This window comes from Polypterus senegalus, chromosome 9, assembly GCF_016835505.1.
Source record: "Polypterus senegalus isolate Bchr_013 chromosome 9, ASM1683550v1, whole genome shotgun sequence".
In the NCBI taxonomy this organism is placed as follows: domain Eukaryota; kingdom Metazoa; phylum Chordata; class Cladistia; order Polypteriformes; family Polypteridae; genus Polypterus; species Polypterus senegalus.
This window is the reverse complement of record NC_053162.1, coordinates 170,951,998-170,972,122: the sequence shown is the minus strand read 5'-3', so window position 1 is coordinate 170,972,122 and position 20,125 is coordinate 170,951,998. Positions and strand designations below refer to the sequence as shown.

Genomic DNA, 20,125 nt, shown 5'->3' with positions numbered 1-20,125 from the left:
GGAGGTGTCATTAGTAGAGTACAGAATGAAGACAAAAGTGAGTCACTAACAAAGCTGCACTTGCTCTCTGTAATACTGAGGATGTTCAGGCAAAAAAATATTCAGCAGAAGTATGTTAAGATATGCTACTGGGGCAAAAGGCTTTATAATAACTTACTGGGACTGCTCATTGGATCGTTAGCCAAAAGTTTTCTAAATCTTATGTGTATTTGGCTGGGGGTTGTTGCTTTGTATAATGTTTCTTTATTTCTGGAATGTCTGTAAACAGCTAACGTTTCCCCATGAGGCAGATAGATAGATAGATAGATAGATAGATAGATAGATAGATAGATAGATAGATAGATAGATAGATAGATAGATAGATAGATAGATAGATAGATAGATAGATAGATAGATAGATAGATAGATAGATAGATAGATAGATATTACTTTATCTACAGTGGATTAAGAAAGCATTTAGACCACTTCACTCTCTGCATACTTTGTTGTGTTATAGGTTTAATTTTAAAGGGATACATTTGAGATTTTTGCCCAAAAATCTTCACTCAATAATCCATAATGGCAAAATGGAAACATTTTCTCAGAAAAAAATCTCAAAGTTATGATAAATCAAGAACTGAAATCTCTCCTTCATATATGTATTCAGACGCTTAGTACAGTACTTTGTAGATGCTCCTTTGGCAGCAATTCCTGCTTCTTGGTAAGTCTCTTCCAGATTTGCACGTATGGATTTGGGCAGTTTTTCTCATTCCTCCTGTCAGATCCTCTCAGGCTCCATTAGACAGACATTTTCAGGTATCTCCACAGATGTTCTAGTGGGTTTTGGCTGGACTAGTCAAGTATGGTTAGATAGTTGTTCCAAAGCCACTCCAATGTTGTCTTGGCTGCTTGCTTCAGGTCTTTGTTGTGCTGAAAGGTGACCTCCAGTCCGAGGTGACATGAACTCTGGAGTAGGCTTTCTTCAAGGACCTCTCTGTATTTGTCTGTAATCATCCTTCCCTTATTTCTGACCAATCTCCCTGTCCCTGCCATTAAGCATCCACATTGCATGGTGCTGTCACCACCATGCTCCACCATGCGAATGGTATTAGACTGCTTATGAGCAGTGTCCAGACTTCTTAAGACATAGTTGCTGGAGTTCTGCTCAAAGAGTTCAGTTTTAATCTAATGAAACCAGAGAATCTTTGTTCTCATATTCTCCAAGTCCTTTTAACTACCATAAACCTTTTACTCAAGAGTGATTCACCTCTACCATAAACACCTGACTGATGGAGTACTGCTGGGATGGTTGACTTTCTGGCAGGTTCTCCCATCCCTTCAGAGGACTTCTGAAGCTCTGTTAGAATGGTCATTGGGTTCTTGGTCACTTCCCAGACCTGCTTACTTTGTTACTCAATTTTGCCAGATGGCCAACTACTATAGGATGAGTCCTGGAAGTTCCAAACACCTTCCATTTCACAATTATTGATGTCACTGTGTTTCTGGGAACACTCAAAGCTTTATAAATGGTCTCATCTCCTTTTGCTCCATGATGTCAATGCTGCTACCTCACATTAAGGAAACCAGGGTTCATATCCAGTATCCTCCCTCTGTGGAGTTTGCATGTTCTCCCCATGTCGGCATGGGTTTCCCCTGGATGCTCTGGTTTCATCCTATAGTCCAAACACATGCAGGTTAGGTAAATTGGAGATCCTAAGTTGGCCCTAGTGTGTGGTGGGTGTGTGCGTGTTTTCACCCTGCAATGGACTGGCACCCTTTCCAGGGCATGTCCCTGCCCTTTTGCCCTATGCTGTTTGGGATAGGTTCCAGCAGACCCCCACTTTCAGGACTAGCGTGTTTGAAAATAACAGACTTTATCCCCCTGCCCTGATCTGTTTCCCACCAGAATATGATTATGGAGGTCTACAGACAGTTCCTTGGATTTAATGGCTTGGTTTTTGTCCTGACATGTAGTATGAATTGGGGGACCTTCTATACACATGTCCACGTGTGCCCTTCTAAATGATGTCCTATCAATTCAGTTTACCACAGGTGGACTCTAATAAACCTCTGGACACATCTTAAGGAGTATTCAAGCAAACAGGAATTTAAATAGCAGCAGCATAGGGTCTAAAAACTTAAATAATAAGGGATTTCAGGTTTGGATTTTGAATAAAGTAGCTAACTTTTTTGAAAATGTTAATTTGTCATTATGGATTATTGATTGTAGACTGATAGGAAAAATATGTCAAATGTATTTATTTAAATTTAAAGTGAAGGGATCAGAATACTTTCTTAATCCACTTTATCAGCCTGTTTATCTACCTATTATGACACTCAATCAGGGAGCAGTAGGGCGTTGGATGGTTATTCCTATCCCAGCAGCATTGAGCACAAGACAGAAATCAAGGTCATCACAGAGCACACTTATACACCAACACTTTCTCACAATCTAAAGGAAATACATCTAAAGGAAACAATCACCCTTATATTCAGGATCTAGTAAAGTCTTCAACCTAGCTTATTAACAGGCAGAAACTATAAGCTATGGCTTTAGTCCAAGTACCTTCTAATTCCATTCTGACTTTATTTCAGCTGACTAAAGGAGACTGTTAATTAACAGCCAGTCAGAGCAGGGGGCATTGGTCATTACCAGATGGACAAGATCTGCCCATCAGAATCCTCACCTGAATGTAGCAGAGGACAACAATTAAAGACATCTCCAAAGCACTCATCACTTACACACACCCCTCCATTACTCAGCCCACCTACACTCCATTACGGACTTGATTTTACACTATACAGTACCTTTCATATTAAACCCCTCCACTCAGCACTTACCAAATATGATTGATAGTGTAAAGCCCTCACGATTGAGTTAGAAATTCTTCTTATTAAAATAACCATAAAAGAGTTTTAGATTCCTTGACACCCAATGTATACTTTATTAGCAGCTTCCCTTGAGTAAATTTATCAACTATAAAACACTGGCCAAGTCCTTAAGATGTGCAGCCAACATTTAATGATGCAGGTTAGAAGGTATTAAACAGAGTCACCTCAAGGGGACACTGTGGCTCTGCAAACTTCAGGAGCCTATTGTAGGTTAAACTGAGTTCTTCAGGACCAAATGGTTTGCCCTTTGATTCTTACAGGTGTATAGCACAGACGTTTTTCTCATCATTGTAGCTACATATCACAGGGAAATCAGATTGTGGTTTCAAGAAGCTGAACTGCTTTCATTTTGACCAAATTTATTAATGAGGAAAAGGAGAATCGGCTTCTGGGTTAGCTTCCATGTCTTGAGTATAATTCACTCCAATTTCCATCTTTTTTTTCAGAGAAAATCTTCTCAGTTGGATCAAGGATAATGGGTTACCTCTTCTGAATACCTGACTACCTGATCTAGAGAGTATGGAGGTTAATGACCTTGATAGTTTTTGTAGATTAAACCTCATCAATTATAATATTACCAGAGGATGGAGATGTGTCTTTCTTCTTTTTGATTGCCTCCTTCAGGAGTTGGGTTCTCCTCTAGACTATTTTTAAGACTAGCTTTTTCCCCCTCTACTAATTGCTTTTTAAATATAGGGTTAGATTTTACTATCTTTGTCATCTTCACTAGACAAGATGATGTTTCCCCTATTTTGATTACCTCTAGAGAAGGTGGTGCTGCCCTTTATAACTGTCTCTTCCAGATGAGTTTACTTATTCTTTTATTTTGGTAGATTCAATATATGAATGATCTTTTATAATTGAGGTTGCAATTCTTGGTTAGTACATTTAATTGGTGTTGTGTCTTCTTCTCTTTATTAGATAATGTTGATTGTTAGCTATTGATAGTCTTTTCTAGATGGGGTAGGTCCAACTTTTGATTATTTTTTCTAGATGTGGTTCAATTTGTCTTCCGATTTAATATTTTGAAATTGGGTTGGATATCACTTGTTAATTATCTTTCTGATACATTCAACTCCTGCCTCTGTTTTTAAATTATCTTTTCTAGGTGGTAATAAGTTCCTCAATATATATTTTTCCAGATAAGGCTGGCTTCCTCCTCCTTCATTGCCTTTCCTAGATAAAGGCGGGCTGTTAATCCTGATGATATCTTCCAGATATGGTCAGGTTTTGCCTCCTGTTTATATTTTCTTGATGGGAATAGATTCCAAGTCTTGAAAACCTTTTTCTAGACAGAGTGTTGATTACTTTTACCAGTGGAGTTCTCCCTTCTAATGTTCTTTTGTAAAGATTGTCCGGGTATGCCTATTAATGATCTTTTCTAGTTGGAGTTAGGTTCCAATCCTTAATTTCTTCTTAATTTCCATTTTTCTGGACAGGTCTGGGTGCTCCCACTTTTATAGATGAAGCTGGGTTGTCCCACCATTATTTTTTTCACAATGGGTCACTGGGGCTTCAAACTAAGTCTTAGGATAAAAGGCTGGCACTTAGTTGTTTTGTTTTTCTAGCACTCTGTGCCATAGGGAACATCAAAATTTGGTCAGAGCTTGGTTACACTGCTCTTAACTTGGTAAAGAGGGGACTCCCATGGTATCTCCCACCTGGAGAGATGCACGGTCGCTGACAGTCTGCTGTCTGGCTGTCCATGGCCTTGTGCTTAGTTTTGTCTTACTTTGCTTGATGCTGAGGGAGGCTTTTTCTGGAGCTGGAGCATTCTGGCTAGCTGGCATTTGCTGGTCAGTGCTGGGATCCTCTAGGCAAACACGGCTGAGTTCTTCCAGTCAGAATAGACCAAGAAGCCACTGAATGTGCTATCTGTCTTTTGGCTGGAGTAGAAGCCACTGTACTCAGAGAGACCCACTTGAACCCAAACCTGGTCCCCCGGAACCAGATGCAACAGGGAGCCTCCGCTGAGGGAGCTTGGCTTGGGCCAATTGCCATAGAACTGGAAGTAGGAGGCCACTATCTGACTGTTCTTCAGGATATCAAACTGCAGGCTGGCACGATACACAGTGGCATGGATAGCAAAGTAGTAGACACCTGGCACCCTGCAAGTAAAGCGGCCTGTTTCAGCATCATAGTGCCCCTGCTCATTGAGCAGGACTACATCAAAGCGCACAGCTTCATTTGCACTGGGAGGCAGACTCCGGTTTTCTGAGAGCTTGGCACTGAAGGCGGACTTTGGAGCGACAGCACATTCACCAGCTTCTCCTTTCACGCCCTTTTCTCCGGGCAAACCTTGGTCACCACGGTCTCCTCTCTCACCTGACATTCCTGAAAGACAAGATTGAGAGGAGCAGCTGGCTGCGTAAGCAAGAACTGGAAACAGTGAATGGGTGGTAATCCATCCAAGAATGAATTCTGATGTCAGAGACCCGAAGCTAATCAGACATCTCTTTGATTCTGTATTTCAGCAAGGACTGGGCAATTCCAATAAAAATATATGACACTGCACTATAGCTCTGGCTTGACTTGATTACCCAGCATGCACAACTACAATATCACCATATATATTTTAAAACAGGGTCTCACCAGGTTCTCCAGTCTGCCCTTTTTCTCCTTTTTCTCCCGGGGCAGCATCACGGCCATCTCTTCCATCCCTGCCTGGTAAACCTGGACTTCCATGTATGCCAGGGGATCCTGGCATACCCGGCTGGCCAGAGCATAGGCTGGGAATCTGATTATCCTCAATATGATAGGACACACCAACAAGCATTAAGAAGATGATAAAGAAGTAGATGTGGAATGACGACATTGTGATCCTGTTAAACAAAAAAAGAGAGAGAATAAAATGTTTCTTCAATGCTGTTTTGTTTCTGTACCTGCCAGGGATGTTGCCTGTGTCTTTGTTACAATTTCTATATTTACTTCCAATCATACAATACATAGGCTTGGCCAAAGACACAGGATGGGGTATTCTAACCCATTTAGAGTCAACAAGGAAGACTGGTGCCAGTCAGGGCCAGTGGGGCAGGTAGCTACATTGCCTCTCCTTTTCTATCTGCTCCTCCTCTTCCCATGTGTTTTCCTGTTGAATCAGTATATCTCTCAGCCACTCTTGTCACCTCATTTCAGCTCAGATCTCTGTTAGTTTCACAAAATGCAATGTCTACACATCATCATGGCTCTAATAGCAAAATCATGTGAAAAGCCAAGACACCAGTCTATCACAGGGGGCTCTCACTTACACACTCCTGGCCCAGACCCAGGTGTATTGTTGTAAGCAGGCCTCAGAGAGTTTTGGCTGTCCAATCAAACTGCTCAGCTCATAAATGAATGATTTTATTTATTAAAAAAATATTGTTTTGTATGAAAAATCGACAAAGAACTGAATAGGTGATTTTTGAATTACAGGCACCCTTCCAGTGAGTATAATTATGTTTAATACCCAGACTGGTTAGTCTATGATGGTGGTAACTGAAAGGTAAGCTGGTGGCACATTACATGACTTCCAGTGGAAGGAGATGTCTGACTAACTTGACTACCTTGATGATGTTGGATTACACAACTAGAGACTACAGAGGATGACAAATTACACAGCTCTATGACAACTTTCCACTACAATGTAACATTTCCAAAGTATTGCTAGCTCGGCCATTCTTCTGACATATAACAACGTGCTGCCTGACAGAGCTGGTGCAGAGCCAATGTTTTCCAGGATGGTGACTTCACCTACAATCTCTTTCCCTTTTTTCCATCCTGCTATGATTAGTAAAACATTGGACAGAGGAGTCTCTCTTCTGTTTTCAAGGTCCAAGACACCAGTGCTCCTTATTCCTCATAGCTGCATTATATGCATTGTAGTTGTGGCTGAATGCTCAGTGGTTGTCATATCTTACATAAACACATACACACAGCACACCCCAATGCCTTAAGACAAATGAAACCTGTTGAGTTGTAGACTGGTGAGTTTCAGGAGATGTCAGACTACATGGCTGATGTTCATATAAGTGTGCCCTGTGGTGTCTAAATCACTAAAATTGTGCAATTTTATTTTTCTAGTGATTTGTGTATATTTGAGAGATGGCAATTGATGATTGCTCATCCAGAAGTACAAATGAATATAACATAACTACAAAGAATAAGAAAGGTGTTTTGGACCTGATAAACAGAAGAGAGGTTTATCTATCTGATTGTTTGTTTTACATACCAAGTGTAAGTGGCGGACTGGATGATTGGGCATGAATAGGGTTGAAGATGAAGCCCAATCCAGCCAGGAGGCCGTGATGAATAGAGCACAGGAATGGAGGCATAGAATGATCTTTGATTTCTGTCCCACTTGGGGTCCCTAAAAATGAATGGATGAGGTTCAAATTTATATTTTGAACAGTCTGTCCCCGAGCACAAGAGGTGACAGTGCTCCCCAGCTAGAACTCAGTGTGGTCACCAGCAAGATTTCCTGAGAATTGTAGTATGGAATGGCGTCTCAATTGGGGTCCTTGGGTGCTGCAGGGGGGCACTGTGAAGAATAGATTTCCCTATTTTGGAGAGCTTCAATATGACTCAGAAATGCTTCCAGCATGTAATACCATGACACCGGGAATACTCCTGAGTTGAACATAAAAAGAGCTATCTCGCTTCATGAAGTGAGTCAGAGTCAGGAGGAAGCTAGACAATGCTCACAAAGGAGACACAAATTGAGAAGCAGGTGCTTTATTGGCTATTAGTGTGGTGCTGGACTGATATTATTGTGATAAGGTATGGTTACTCAATAAATAACATTCCTTTTTTTAACTTCAACTGGTGTGCGAGAGAGTTGTGTCTGGTGTTTAGGCGCTTGCTGCTCTCTATTGGCCACACACAATAGAATGTTAAAAGAAAAAAAAGCTTGGATTGCGGCTGAACTTGCCATATCTGTAAGGCCTTCTCACAGGTACCAGCAACGCCAAGCAGAAAGTTACTGGCTGTAGAGAAGCAGCAAGCTCGCCATACTTTGGAAGTGGGAAACTGTATATTGGAAAGTCGTTACACAATTGTCATATAATATGACAGAGTATGGAGAATGCTGTATTGATATTCGTACATGGTTCAAAGCATACCCCTGCTACTTTAATTACTAATGAGACTAAAAACAACTCCGCATTTCAATCCAAAACTCAATAACATAACACTGATGGCAACAGAGAGCAACTAGAAAATATCTGCATGGCATAACACTAAAGTGTGTATGGGGACTTGATTCACTGATTTGAAAAAAGGAACTTTTTTTATTTAATCATAAAAACAATTGTCACATCTGTATTTATTAAAAATAGTTCTAACGAGTCACATGCCAAAATAACTGTGAGAATGCAGTAACACATAGTATTAGAGTACATAAATGAATTTTAAAAGTCGTGGTTTTAAAAAAAAACATGTCTAAGAAGACTTGAATTGGCTGAAATAGCTTTAATAGATGGGAGATCTCAACTCAATAGGGTACAAATCCACAAAAACCGATGAACTGTTAGTTGCTGGTTGTGAGTGGTCTACAGCTAATTATGTAGATCAAATTTTCAGCATAACATTTATATACATAATATTTTGTGGGCATATTTTTCTGTTCACTGCATACAGAGTGACATTTTTACATATACTTTTACAGTACAAATATCTATTGTGTTGTATATGTGCTTTATTTTGCGTATATTATCTACATGGTAGCTTACGTTTTTATTGCATTAGTCTGCTTATCCAAATTGTGCTTGTGACAGTAGACAAGATACCTTCATGTAAGAAGGCATAATGACGATAAAGTAGAATTAACTAACATTTTTGAAAGAATACCTGATGGTTCGTTAAAATCTACAGTACTTAAGTTAGTGAAGAGCTGTATCGGCATACGTCTAAAATGGAAAAATGATAAAGATTATTTCCAAAAGAAATGGTAAGGGACACAGAGTTAAATCGCCACGATCGAGTGGCTAGCCTCGACGTTGTCTATTAACTTAACAGTACGTCTTTATTTACTATATGACAGTATTTACTATCTCCCTGCGTGGCAACGTGTAGATATAACCTTTACTCTTCCATTCATTTCTAGAAAAGTTGCTGCTGAGATTTAATTGCGTGTAGTTGTTTTACTTGTACGGGCCCGGAGCTCCACTACGACGTGAAGCAGCGGCAGGACTGAGTTGGGCTTGTGAAGGTTCGCGCCAACTGCCAAATGAGACCGCGCGTCCACCTGCGCGCGCAGCTCTGCCTGCGTTGACGTCGAGGTTTGGTGTTTTGCCGCCAGTCAGATGAGTAAAAGAAGAAAATATAAAATACATAAAAGATTAAAACACCGATCTAATTGTAAACGGAAAGAGTAACTTAAACTGCTTTTGAGGAGGGCGCAGCATTTTTAACAGTTTTGACTACTTCAAACAGTCGCCAATGCTTTTCACTGGGAGTTTTTGGAAATTGTAAAAATATATACGGCGGGTTCTATTCGAGATAACGAAAACGGACCTTCCGACAAATTCCGGCGAATAGAGGAGAGAGAGGAGTTGTTTTATGGTGACGACAGACTGGACGACGTCATGACCGTAGGTACCTTTGGAACCTGGTAGTAACGCATCTGGTAGAAAGATATGGAAGGATGGACAGATGAGAAGGTTCAACTAAAGAAAAGACACTTATTCAGCTTTACTGGGGAAGCCTCACAGGGGGTGAGCTATTATTTTGCTTTCTGTGTATGCTTTGCTGACCGTGTCGTGCGTGTCCTGCATTCTCTGCTGTTTTTACATTGCTTTTATCGTTCGCGGATGTGAATCTTTCCATGGGTATGCTTTATTATAGCACCGAGCAGGGCCATCTTAACAGCATCGTAGATCCCCAGGCAAAGCAGTGCACTGGGGCCCCTCTTTTCTTAGCAGATTATAAACATTGTGGGTCCCAATGCTCCTGGGGCCCATGGCCAGTGCCCATTGTGCCCACATGTTAAGACGGCCCTGGCACAGAGTGTGTGAAAAGCATAGACTCTTGCATTTGATAATCAAACATCACAATTAAAATGACATTATATTATCCCTTTAAAGAGTTTTTGGGTGATTACATTTTTGTTTTGGTGGTCAGAGCTTAAAGCTGTTTTTATTGTTTTTGGTAAGCTCCTGTTGGGCTTCTGAGGAGAATGTCTATTTGTGCTACAGTGTAGATATCTCCTTACTTCCGCAGACCTTATGATACAAACCATCTCTTCATTCTAGTGCTTGATTGCCGTTCATATAATTAAAATTATTTTCTCAGCAACCCTTTCAAATACATTACCAGTCAAAAGTTTGGACACAACCAGAAATGTTCATGTTTTTGATAGATATCATCTTTTAAATCAAGGTATCATTAAATTGATTTTAAAATACAGCCAATACATCACTAGTGTTGCTAATGGTTATTACTGTTTGAAATAACTGATTTTTTATTTATTATTTACATATGTCTGCAAAGCTCAATTTTCAGCAGATATTTCTTTAGTGTCCCAATGGTCAGCTCCCTTAGTGTATCCTTGGGGCAAAAATAATCTTTGTTAATAATCAATAGTGTTTCTATTTGGAAGGGTCTTTATTAGGTGGGGAAAAGTAACTACTCTATTTATGTACAAAAATTGTTGGTCAGATGTTTGAAATGGCACTAAGTTTCTATCTATATTCTATTTATGGCATTGTGGTTGGCATCAGGAGTTGATCTTCATGTATCTCAATATCATTAGCTGCAAGGCACGGGTTGGGGGTGGAGGGTACTGGTCCATCAACAGGGCAAACTCAGTCAGGGCCAGTTTAAGGCCATGTCAAATTATATGACTTTTCCAACAATTTTCAGTTGTAGACTTCATAATTTTAGTGAGTAGGGGGCAGTTGTGTTGTGTGACATACCCAGTGACTCAGCCCAACCAGTCTGGTACTCACCCTGACAAAATCAAACCTGTCTGATTTTATCATAAGAGATAGTGGTGGGATTTGAAACTTTGAGTCAGGATCCCTAATCATTAAGCCACACTAGAAATCACTTTCAGGATCCCTAATCATTAAGCCACACTAGAAATCACTTTAAGCCTATTCATAGTCTGATTACTACACATTTAATTTCTTGTTTAGTAAGCATAGCTAATATATTTTTGTACATGTATGCTGTAAATAGTGACCAGGCCTTATAAATTATCATTCTGGCCAGCACAACTATAAGATGATGTCAGGGAATGACATATGCATGTGTTTGTGTACTTTTCATTCTGTTAATGTTTTTCTCAAACTGTTCTCTGTTCTAACCTACTCGAAGCACTTTACATAGTAGTTCACTTCAACCACCCCTAATGTGTAGCATCCATCTGGATGATGTAAGAGCAGCCATTCTTACGTCAGTATTTTCACTACACATTAGCTATTAGGTGATGAAGAGGTGAGAGAAATAGTTAACCAGTAAGATACAGTGAGTGATTGGGTTCAAAATGACCAGGCTGCGCTGGATAGCTTAGTTAGGAGTTTAGGGAACACCCAACTCTTTTCAAAATATATCCAGGAATCTTTTATGACCACAGGGAGTCAGGACCTTGGTTTTACGTTGTTTCCAAAGGACGGCACCATTATTTATACAGTAGCATAGTGTTCCCGTCAATGCACTTGGGCATTGAAATCCATACTTAAATCCCAAGGTCATTGCCCAAGCAGACCTCTCTAACAACTTTTTCTAATTTTATATAATTCAGTTCAGTCAAACTTTTAAAATACCAAGCAGGGAACTCAAAAGAGGGACAGTTGAAATGTCCAGAGTAGACAGAGTGAACACGGAGTGGACATTAAGCAGTTATGGAAGATTTCCTAAAACATCTGAGACAGTGTTTTCCAATATTATAATCAAGGATGGGTTAATGTCTTGGCATTAAATTAACTGTCCCATGTTCCACTTCTCCCTGTCACTTGCTCCATCTATATTGCATTCTTATCACCCATGCCTCTCTACCCTGTTCATTTCTCCTATAATCTCCCCATCCCTCCTCCTGCTCCTCTCTCTCCCTGGAGTCAGAGTGAGGGCCGGGATCCAAATGTCAGCTATGAGTCACCACTGGAATGTCTGCTGCTCTCTCACTTTTGCCGGGTCCTTCTCCGTGGATCTGTGCTGAGAGCACTTGTTTTCTCTGTCATTCACTTTTACTTTGCTTCTTGTTCCAGTAATTCACATTCTTTCTATGGACCCTGGATCTTCGAGTTTCATTTCATGGACAGGCCCGCCCATCATAATCTTAGTCATAGATATTGAATGTCCTGTAAACAGCAGCAGCTGCTGAGCTCCAGGAAACCTGGACTTTTCCTGTTTCTGTTGATTTTATTAGATCATTAGAAGAGATTGCACAGCAGCTAATATAAAATAAAGCAAGACCACATTTTATTAGATTTATTCCTTGCCCTACGGCACTCCACCCAAATTCCTTGGCTTCCCCAATTAGTGCTTTTTGCAAGAGCGAGTCTCTTTGTGTTGACCTTCTAGTAGTTTGTGAGGATTCAGTACCTCATAATTCTACCCCCTATAGCCCAAACCTGTTAAATCTCAGAGTACTTAAACCCTTTGAATTTGAACATGTCTGTTCTTTGTTTATGACAGGTTCATCACCTCAGCACCTAGCGAATTAACTTTCACTTGACTGATTCTGTTAAATGTCAGGAGCCTGCATTTTGTCAACTTTAGAGTCTGATCCCAAGTAATCACAATCCTCATCCTTTAAGATCTCAGGAACCTGCATAAACAAATTCTGCTTACTTTCTTTCAGTTTTTCATATCCTATACTCCTTGAAGTCTAATGCTGCAGTATCTGGAGGTCATAGTGTTGAGCTCCATGAAGTCGAACCCCACCAGACCTTTCATTTTTACCTTCTTTTTGATTCTGCCTGATGCCATTATCCTGCATATATTCTTGTTAGGAGTGTTATCCTGGCCTATCTAGTTTCTAATCATATGAGAGCTTTATCCCTATAAGTTTGATCTCAACAGATCTCTGCTTCTGTCAATTTTACCTCCAACTGGCTGATCTTGCCAGATGCCTATATCCTGCATTTTGCCTGCTTTACAGTCTGATCCCAGGTAATCTCAGAGTCCTGGCAATTTTACTGCTAAGAACCTGATCAAGTCATATGTTTGTTCTCTTGAATGAGTCTGTCATATCTACAGTATATATCCTGGTCAACATAGACTCTGATCCTGCCAGATGCCACTGCCCTGTAGCCTGTCCTCGTTGATGTCACCTGGCCTGCTTATTTCCACCTACGTAATATTAATCGCATCCGCCCCTCCCTCACTCCCCATACCAATGCCATTCTTGTTCACAGTCTTGTTACTTCTCGTCTGGACTACTGCAATTCACTCCTTTTTGGTCTCTCTAATCAATCTCTTCATAAGCTTCAGCCAGTCCAGAATTCTGCAGCTTGCTTCATTACTCGAACCTCATGTATTCACAATATTACTCCGGTCTTGCAGCAGCTTCATTGGCTCCCGATTAAGTTTCGAATTGATTTTAAAATTCTGCTATTAACATTTAAGGCCATTCATAACCTCGCCCCTCCATATCTGTTTGACCTTCTTCATGTTAAAATTCCCTCTCGTAACCTTAGATCCTCTTCCTTCATCCACCTGACCATCCCTCTCGCCCGTCTAACCTCCATGGGGAGTGAAGCATTCAGCTGTTCTGCTCCTAAGCTCTGGAATTCATTACCTACTGAGCTCAGAAATATCAAATCATTTTTAACCTTTAAATGTAAACTTAAAACACATCTGCTTAAAATGGCTTTTTCTTTATGATTACAGTGGCTTTGTTTGGTTTTAATTTTTATATCTTCTTAATTCTGATGTTTTAAGTTGTTTATAATGTCTTTTTATTTATTTTTTTATTGTTTGTTCGGTGTCCTTGAGTTCTCAGAAAGGCACCTTGTATAAATAAAATGATGATTATTATGATGTCTGATCCGGCATAATCTCTCTGTAATTTCTCTTCATACTAAATCTGTAACTCATGTGAACCAAGTCAGCCACATCTCAGTATCCTGCAGCATTACATCTTGTAATATTCATGGTCATATTTAATTTCTTAATTTAATACATTCAGGTCTCACAGTCCAAAATTTCTGCGATCAAGAGACCCTGTCCAAATTCAGAGTCCTGTATCTTCAATCCAGTAAGATTTTTGTATTTTGACTTCTGACTTCCTGCCTCTTGACTATGCTAGATATTAGTTTTCTGACACTTTACATCTGTCCTCTCTCAACTTGCCAAATATTCTATGTCTTTAATTTTTGTAGCCTGATAATCTATGTACCCATCTTAAGAGTCTAATTCTGTAAGATTTCAGAATCTGTTGGCAACTTCTTCTTCTTAATTATACATAATCTCACCCTGTCAGTACTAAGGAGGGCTTTTCATCCCTGGTCCACGTCTGAGAACACCATTCCAGGTTGTCTTAAAGCTTCAGAGAGAGAGCTGATTGAGAGGAGTGATATGACATTTTGAAGTCAAAGTTTGTCAGTTTTCCTCATCATGAAGCATTACCTCATGAGGTCTGATTCTATCAAAAATCCTTGTCCTGCTGTTTTACCCTTTTGGGATGAATTCTTTGAGATCTCAACCTCCATGTTTGATCCTGCTAAATATTGATACACCACATTTTCGCCTCCAGCTGTCTGGCACATCAAATCTTGGTCATCTGCATTTGTAATCCTTAGAGTCTGATCCTGTCAGTATCCTATAGATTTCCCATTTAGAATTCAGTCCTGGTAGATCTCAAATAATGGTATTTTTTGCCTGCTTCCAGTTGATTCATTCCCATAGCCCACAAATACACATGCCCACATTCTCCGCCACACTCTGCATATTTTTACGTGGAGGAGGGGTTCCTCTTCTGAGTTTCCAATGCATTAATATAAATATATAGGTTCAATAAGCAGAGGGGGAGTGGGCCCCCAGGTCACTCCTTGGAGAGTCGAGCCTGATGAAGCTAATACATTACATTGAGGAACACAGGGATTCTCCAATTGTGCAGCCATTTACTTCCAGTACCAACATTAGCTTAATGCTGGTACTGTACCACTTTAAAATTGTGTTTTTCTGTATATTTTTAGTAATGGTATACCGTGCTATTCTACTTATTAATTCATAATACCTTGCAGTTTTACCTCCCACTGTCTGATCCTGCCATGAGTTGGGAGACTGCATCTTACCTACCAGCTATTGGCACCATGCACTGTACTGATTACTTTTATGAGATCTCATCTTACATTCTATATTTCACCTACTGCCATCTGCGATTAATACATTTTAATGTTTTGCATTTTACCTTCCACCCTCTCCTCCTGTCAGATACCTATAGCCCGAATCCTCAGTGTTTAGTGTCCAATCCTGACAAATCTGTGTTCTGCACTTTAACTCTTTTGAGTCTAACCCCGTTGTGCTTGTACCTATTGCCAACTGATCTCTAGTTTTATGACACCCAATTACAAAAAGATTTGACAGTATGGAATATACTAATACAGTAAAAACAAAAAAAGTGATTTGTAAATTTACTCTGACTTGTATAAAAAACTGAATAAAGATAAGATATTTAATGTTTTACATTGGAAACTGCAATTTGTTTTTGATAATGCACATTTATTCTGAAATTGGTGACTGCAACATGTGCCAAAAAAGTTGGGACAAGGGTAGTTTAGATATTATAATGATATGACAAGGTGATGTGAAATGATGATGTAACTATGTTCTAGTATATAAAGAGCCTCCATAAAAGACCTAGTCCTCCAAGAATAAGGATGGATTGAATCTCACCAATTTGCCAAAAATATGCCCCAGCAAATAACCTACCACTTTAAGCATTGTTCCCCAATGACAAATCAGTTAGATTTTAGGCATTTCTTCCTGTATAGTGTACATTATAACTAAAACATTTGCTTGGATCTCAGTGTGTAAAAGGCAAGGCTAAAAACCACTTCTGAATGCATGAGATCTCTGATCTCTCAGATGTTACAATCTTAAAAACTGGTATATGCATCTGTAGTGGATATCATGGCATAGGCTCGGGAATACATCAGTAAATCTTTGCCAGTTAATACCATTTGCTGCTGCATCCACAGAGGGAAGTTAAGGCTTTACTATGAGTAGCAAAAGCACTGCTGAATTCTGTGGTCATGGTCTTATCTGAGATGGAAAGATGTGCAGTCGAATTGGTATTTTTTTTATTGTGACAAGTCAACATTAAAATATTTTTTGTAAAAAAAACAGCTGTTGTATTCTCCAGACCAAAGAGGTAAAGGACCACCCAAGGCAAAAGCCAGCGTCTGTCATGGTGTAGGGGTGCAGAAAGATATGTACAAATTTTTGAGCAACAAAACATACACATGCCATCTTTTCTAGGGATGTCCCTGCATTTTCCAGCAAGACAATGCCAAACCACATTCTGCCCAGATTACAAGTGCATGGCTTAATAAATGTAATTAAAAGAAATGGTGATGTTACACAGGGAGAAGCACTTGACTGTACTAATTTTTGTGAAGAGTTTTGCAGTTAACAATATATAAATGTGTATTTTCAAAAAACAGTTAAATTCACAAGGTTAACATCAGTCTAAATAAAATGATTAGTAAGGCTGCTTCAATCTTGGGCATCAGGCTGGACTAACTGGAGGAAGTGGTAGAACAGAGGTCGCTCACGAAGCTGCTTACAGTTCTGGATAATGACTCTTATCACTTGTATGAGGTTTCGGCTAAATAGAGGGGCACCTTCAGCAACAGACTGAGACATCTGCATTGTATGTGAGGTTGTTTTTACCCTTAGCCATCATACTCTATAATGAGTCACTCCTTGGGCTGAGGCTTTGTTATTCCCTGTGTATTGAATGGTACTGAGCTGCTCCAGCAGCATAACATACAATGATGGTATATGCCAATATACGAGGTGTGGCAGAAAAGTAAAGAGACTGGCAACAATGCCAGCGATCTGGCAACGCTGCGCTGTTGTCCTTGATAGAGCACGTGTATCAGTACCCTCCCATAACTCAGTGCGAGTTTCAACTCCTTCCGTTAACTACGTGATTTTTGTGACTGCTATTAGCGAAGTTGTGTTTTTGGTTGTGCGTCACGCAAAATGGAACAGCGGAATTTGGAGCAACGTTGTGCCATTAAACGGCAAGTGTGACGTTTGAAAAGTTAAAACAGGCCTATGGGGAACATTCTTTATCCCGAGCTCAACTTTTTCGCTGGCACAAATCATTTTTGGAAGGCAGAAAACATGTTGAAGATGAACACCGTTCAGGGAGGACTTCAACTTCGAAAACCAATGAAAACATCGAACGTGTGAACACGCTTGTGAGATCAGACCGTCGTTTAACATTAAGAATGTTGAGTGAACAATTAAATTTGAACAGATTTACCGTTCATCAAATTTTGACTGAACATTTGCACATGCGAAAGGTCTGTGCCAAAATGGTGCTGAAAAACTGCCCTCTCTATAACAGAATTTTTGACCTCAAAAGGCATTCCTGTGGTTCCCCAGCCCCCTTATTCAACTGACCTCAGTCCGTGTGACTTTTTCCTTTTTCCTAAACTGAAAAATGTCCTCAAAGGACGTCATTTCGGGACTTTAGAAAACATCCAAAAGAGTGTAACGGACATGCTGAAGACCATACCGGTTTAAGACTTCCAGCGCTGCTACCAACAGTGGGAACAACGTCTCCATCGGTGTGTAGCTGCCCAAGGGAACTACTTTGAAGGGGATAACATTGATGTTTGAAAAAAATAAAAACTTTGGTAAATAAAAAATCAGTCTCATTACTTTTCTGCCACACCTCATACTGTGCCAACGACTGACATCCTATACTGTACATCCTTTTCAGCTACAGTATCACAATTCTAAGCACAATTCACTTAGTAAATACCTGCAAAGTTTTTAATATACTTGAAGATAATTCTTGTTACATGTCTGTTTGTACCTTGGTAACATACTTAAGATTATAATACTTTTTGTTATAAGTATGTTTTTTCCTTTGTATGTTGCTGTAACCCTGCAATTTTGTTTGGAATTAATACGGTATCTGTATACAGTAGATTGATCAATCATATTGTTGTTGTTTCAGTATAGTACAGGATAAATAGAATTTACTGCTCCTTTTTGTTTTAATTAGCATTTTCCATAGTGCCCCAATTTTTTTGGATTTGGGATTGTACCTCTGGCTGTCTGATCCTATCAGATTTTAATCATCAACATCTTTCATCCTTGGAGCCTGATTCTGTCAGATCTCAGTGCCCTGCTGCCTTGCACATTGAAGTCTAATTCTATGAGATGTCAGGATATTGCTATTTTACCTCCTGACGCTTCTCCTAAATACTATTCAGTGTTAATTCTAATCCAAGCCAGATCCTAATGAAATCCCTGGCGCCTGATCCTGTCACTTCTCAGTGCCCTGTAGTTTTAATCCCGTGAGACCTCCACATGCTACATTTTTATCTGCTCCCAACTGATCCAAACCGGATTTTCTGCGTCTTTAAATCTCTGATCCTGTTCCCTGCAGCTTCATCTCACAAGTTTGTGATTTTTTTGTCAATATTAATCAACACTTTCTATCTTGCTTCCACAATGCCTCACTAACTATTCTTAAGATTTAAACAGAAACTTGGATCAGAAGAGTGAAGAGAAGCCGATCAGCTGTGAGCTGCCTTGGCTTATTCACAGCTGAACTGGGAGGAATAAAAAAAAAAAAAGTAACCCTCAAGGCGCTCTTTAGGAAAGCTTTTAGAGAAACAGAAGGAATAGGATACTGCCAAAGAGCGACCACTTAAAGAAACGACACTAAGTCTGTTTCACAGGAAGTCATCCACTGTGTTATATAAATGATAGGAAAATTCAGTACTGCTGTTAAAATAAAGAAAGTAAAGCAAAGATGTCTACAGCTGTAGTGCAGAGAAAAGATGAAAGATTCAGGAGTCACCGACGAGAAGGAGAGCCACGGAAAGTGTACTTACCAGACCTTGGAAGTCTGCGTCCAGATCCTGACTGTGAGAAATGTTTCTTTCAGCTCCAGGCTAGAAACTGGATCCAGTGCCTTCGGAGGGGAAATTGCGCAGGCAGCCAATGAGCCGTCAGATGGGTGGTGGTGAGGGAATGGAGGTGGGTGGGTCGTCTTTGTGTGAGAGCATCCTAGTACAACAGAAATGAAAAGTAGTTCAAGCATAAGTGGACCCTGGAAAGCAGCCACCCAATCAGGACATCATTACTGGCCTCATTGCTTGGACTGGTACTGCCTGTCCTGGCTCTGGCATCCTAACTAAAGGAAAAAAGGCAGCAGAGAAGGATTTGCAACATTTTGTATGTGGTGCTCAAGTTCAGTGCATATCGTATGGCCCACAAAGGTAGTATACTCATAATGTTGAAAGTTTTGTCACTGATTACAGGAATGTCTTTGGAGTCTGAACCTAGAACTGGTGGCACTGAAGTCCACCCCAATTCTTAGAAAGCTGCAGATCTCATTCAGCGGACAGTGAGGGACATCAAAGCACCAGTAAACATTTTACAGCCTTAGCTTTATGGCTTTTCTTCTATTGCATTGGGAAAGAGAGTTCTGGCAGCACACGTGGCTGGCAAGTACTTTTAATGAGGGCCTTCAAAGTTGTTTATTGTAGTAAATACCCTTCGATCATTAGAAAAGACTTAAGAGTGTAATAAAATGCAGCCTGCAGCAGAGACAAAAGAAATTCAAAGCTTCAAGGTCACCTTTAAAGCCAGCACTGTTGTGTGGCGCTCCCTATATCTTTGCAAAAGGACGAAGGTCCAAGTCTTTAGAGTCCTGGTGCTTCCTGTTTTGCTATATGGTTGTCATACATGGACACTATCCAGTAACCTGAGACAAAGACTGAACTTCCTCTTTATTTTGTCTCTTCAAAGAATTCTTGGGTACCGCTGGTTTGACTTTGTGTCGAACGAGCAGTTGCTCACAGAGTCCCAAATGAGGCATATCACCTGTATTGTGAGGCAGCATCAGTTACAGCAGTATGGGCATGTGGTGTGGGTGGTCCAGCTCATAGGATCCTTATTGTTGAGGACCAAAGCAGCTGGACCAGGCCAAGGGGACACACACGTAACACCTAGCTGCAGCAAATAGATGGTCATTTCTGGAGGGTGGGTCTGGACTGTGTGTCTTCCCAGAGGGTTGCCAACCGGGATCCCAAGCTGTTTTGTCCTGTGGTGCGTACGGCAACACGCCGTACCAGTG

General features: G+C 40.2%; 1 protein-coding gene across 1 annotated transcript; it reads right to left on the bottom strand.

The window, feature by feature from the left end:
* Window positions 1–478: 478 nt before the first annotated feature.
* On the bottom strand, window positions 479–19,102 carry c1qtnf5 (C1q and TNF related 5). The gene is made up of 3 exons (XM_039764225.1): window positions 18,879–19,102; window positions 5,464–5,693; window positions 479–5,205 (listed from the first exon to the last, which is right to left on the bottom strand). Exons 1-3 carry the CDS (start codon window positions 19,085–19,087, stop codon window positions 4,685–4,687), a joined length of 960 nt encoding a protein of 319 aa, XP_039620159.1. The 5' UTR covers window positions 19,088–19,102; the 3' UTR covers window positions 479–4,684.
* Between the last annotated feature and the right edge of the window lie 1,023 nt (window positions 19,103–20,125).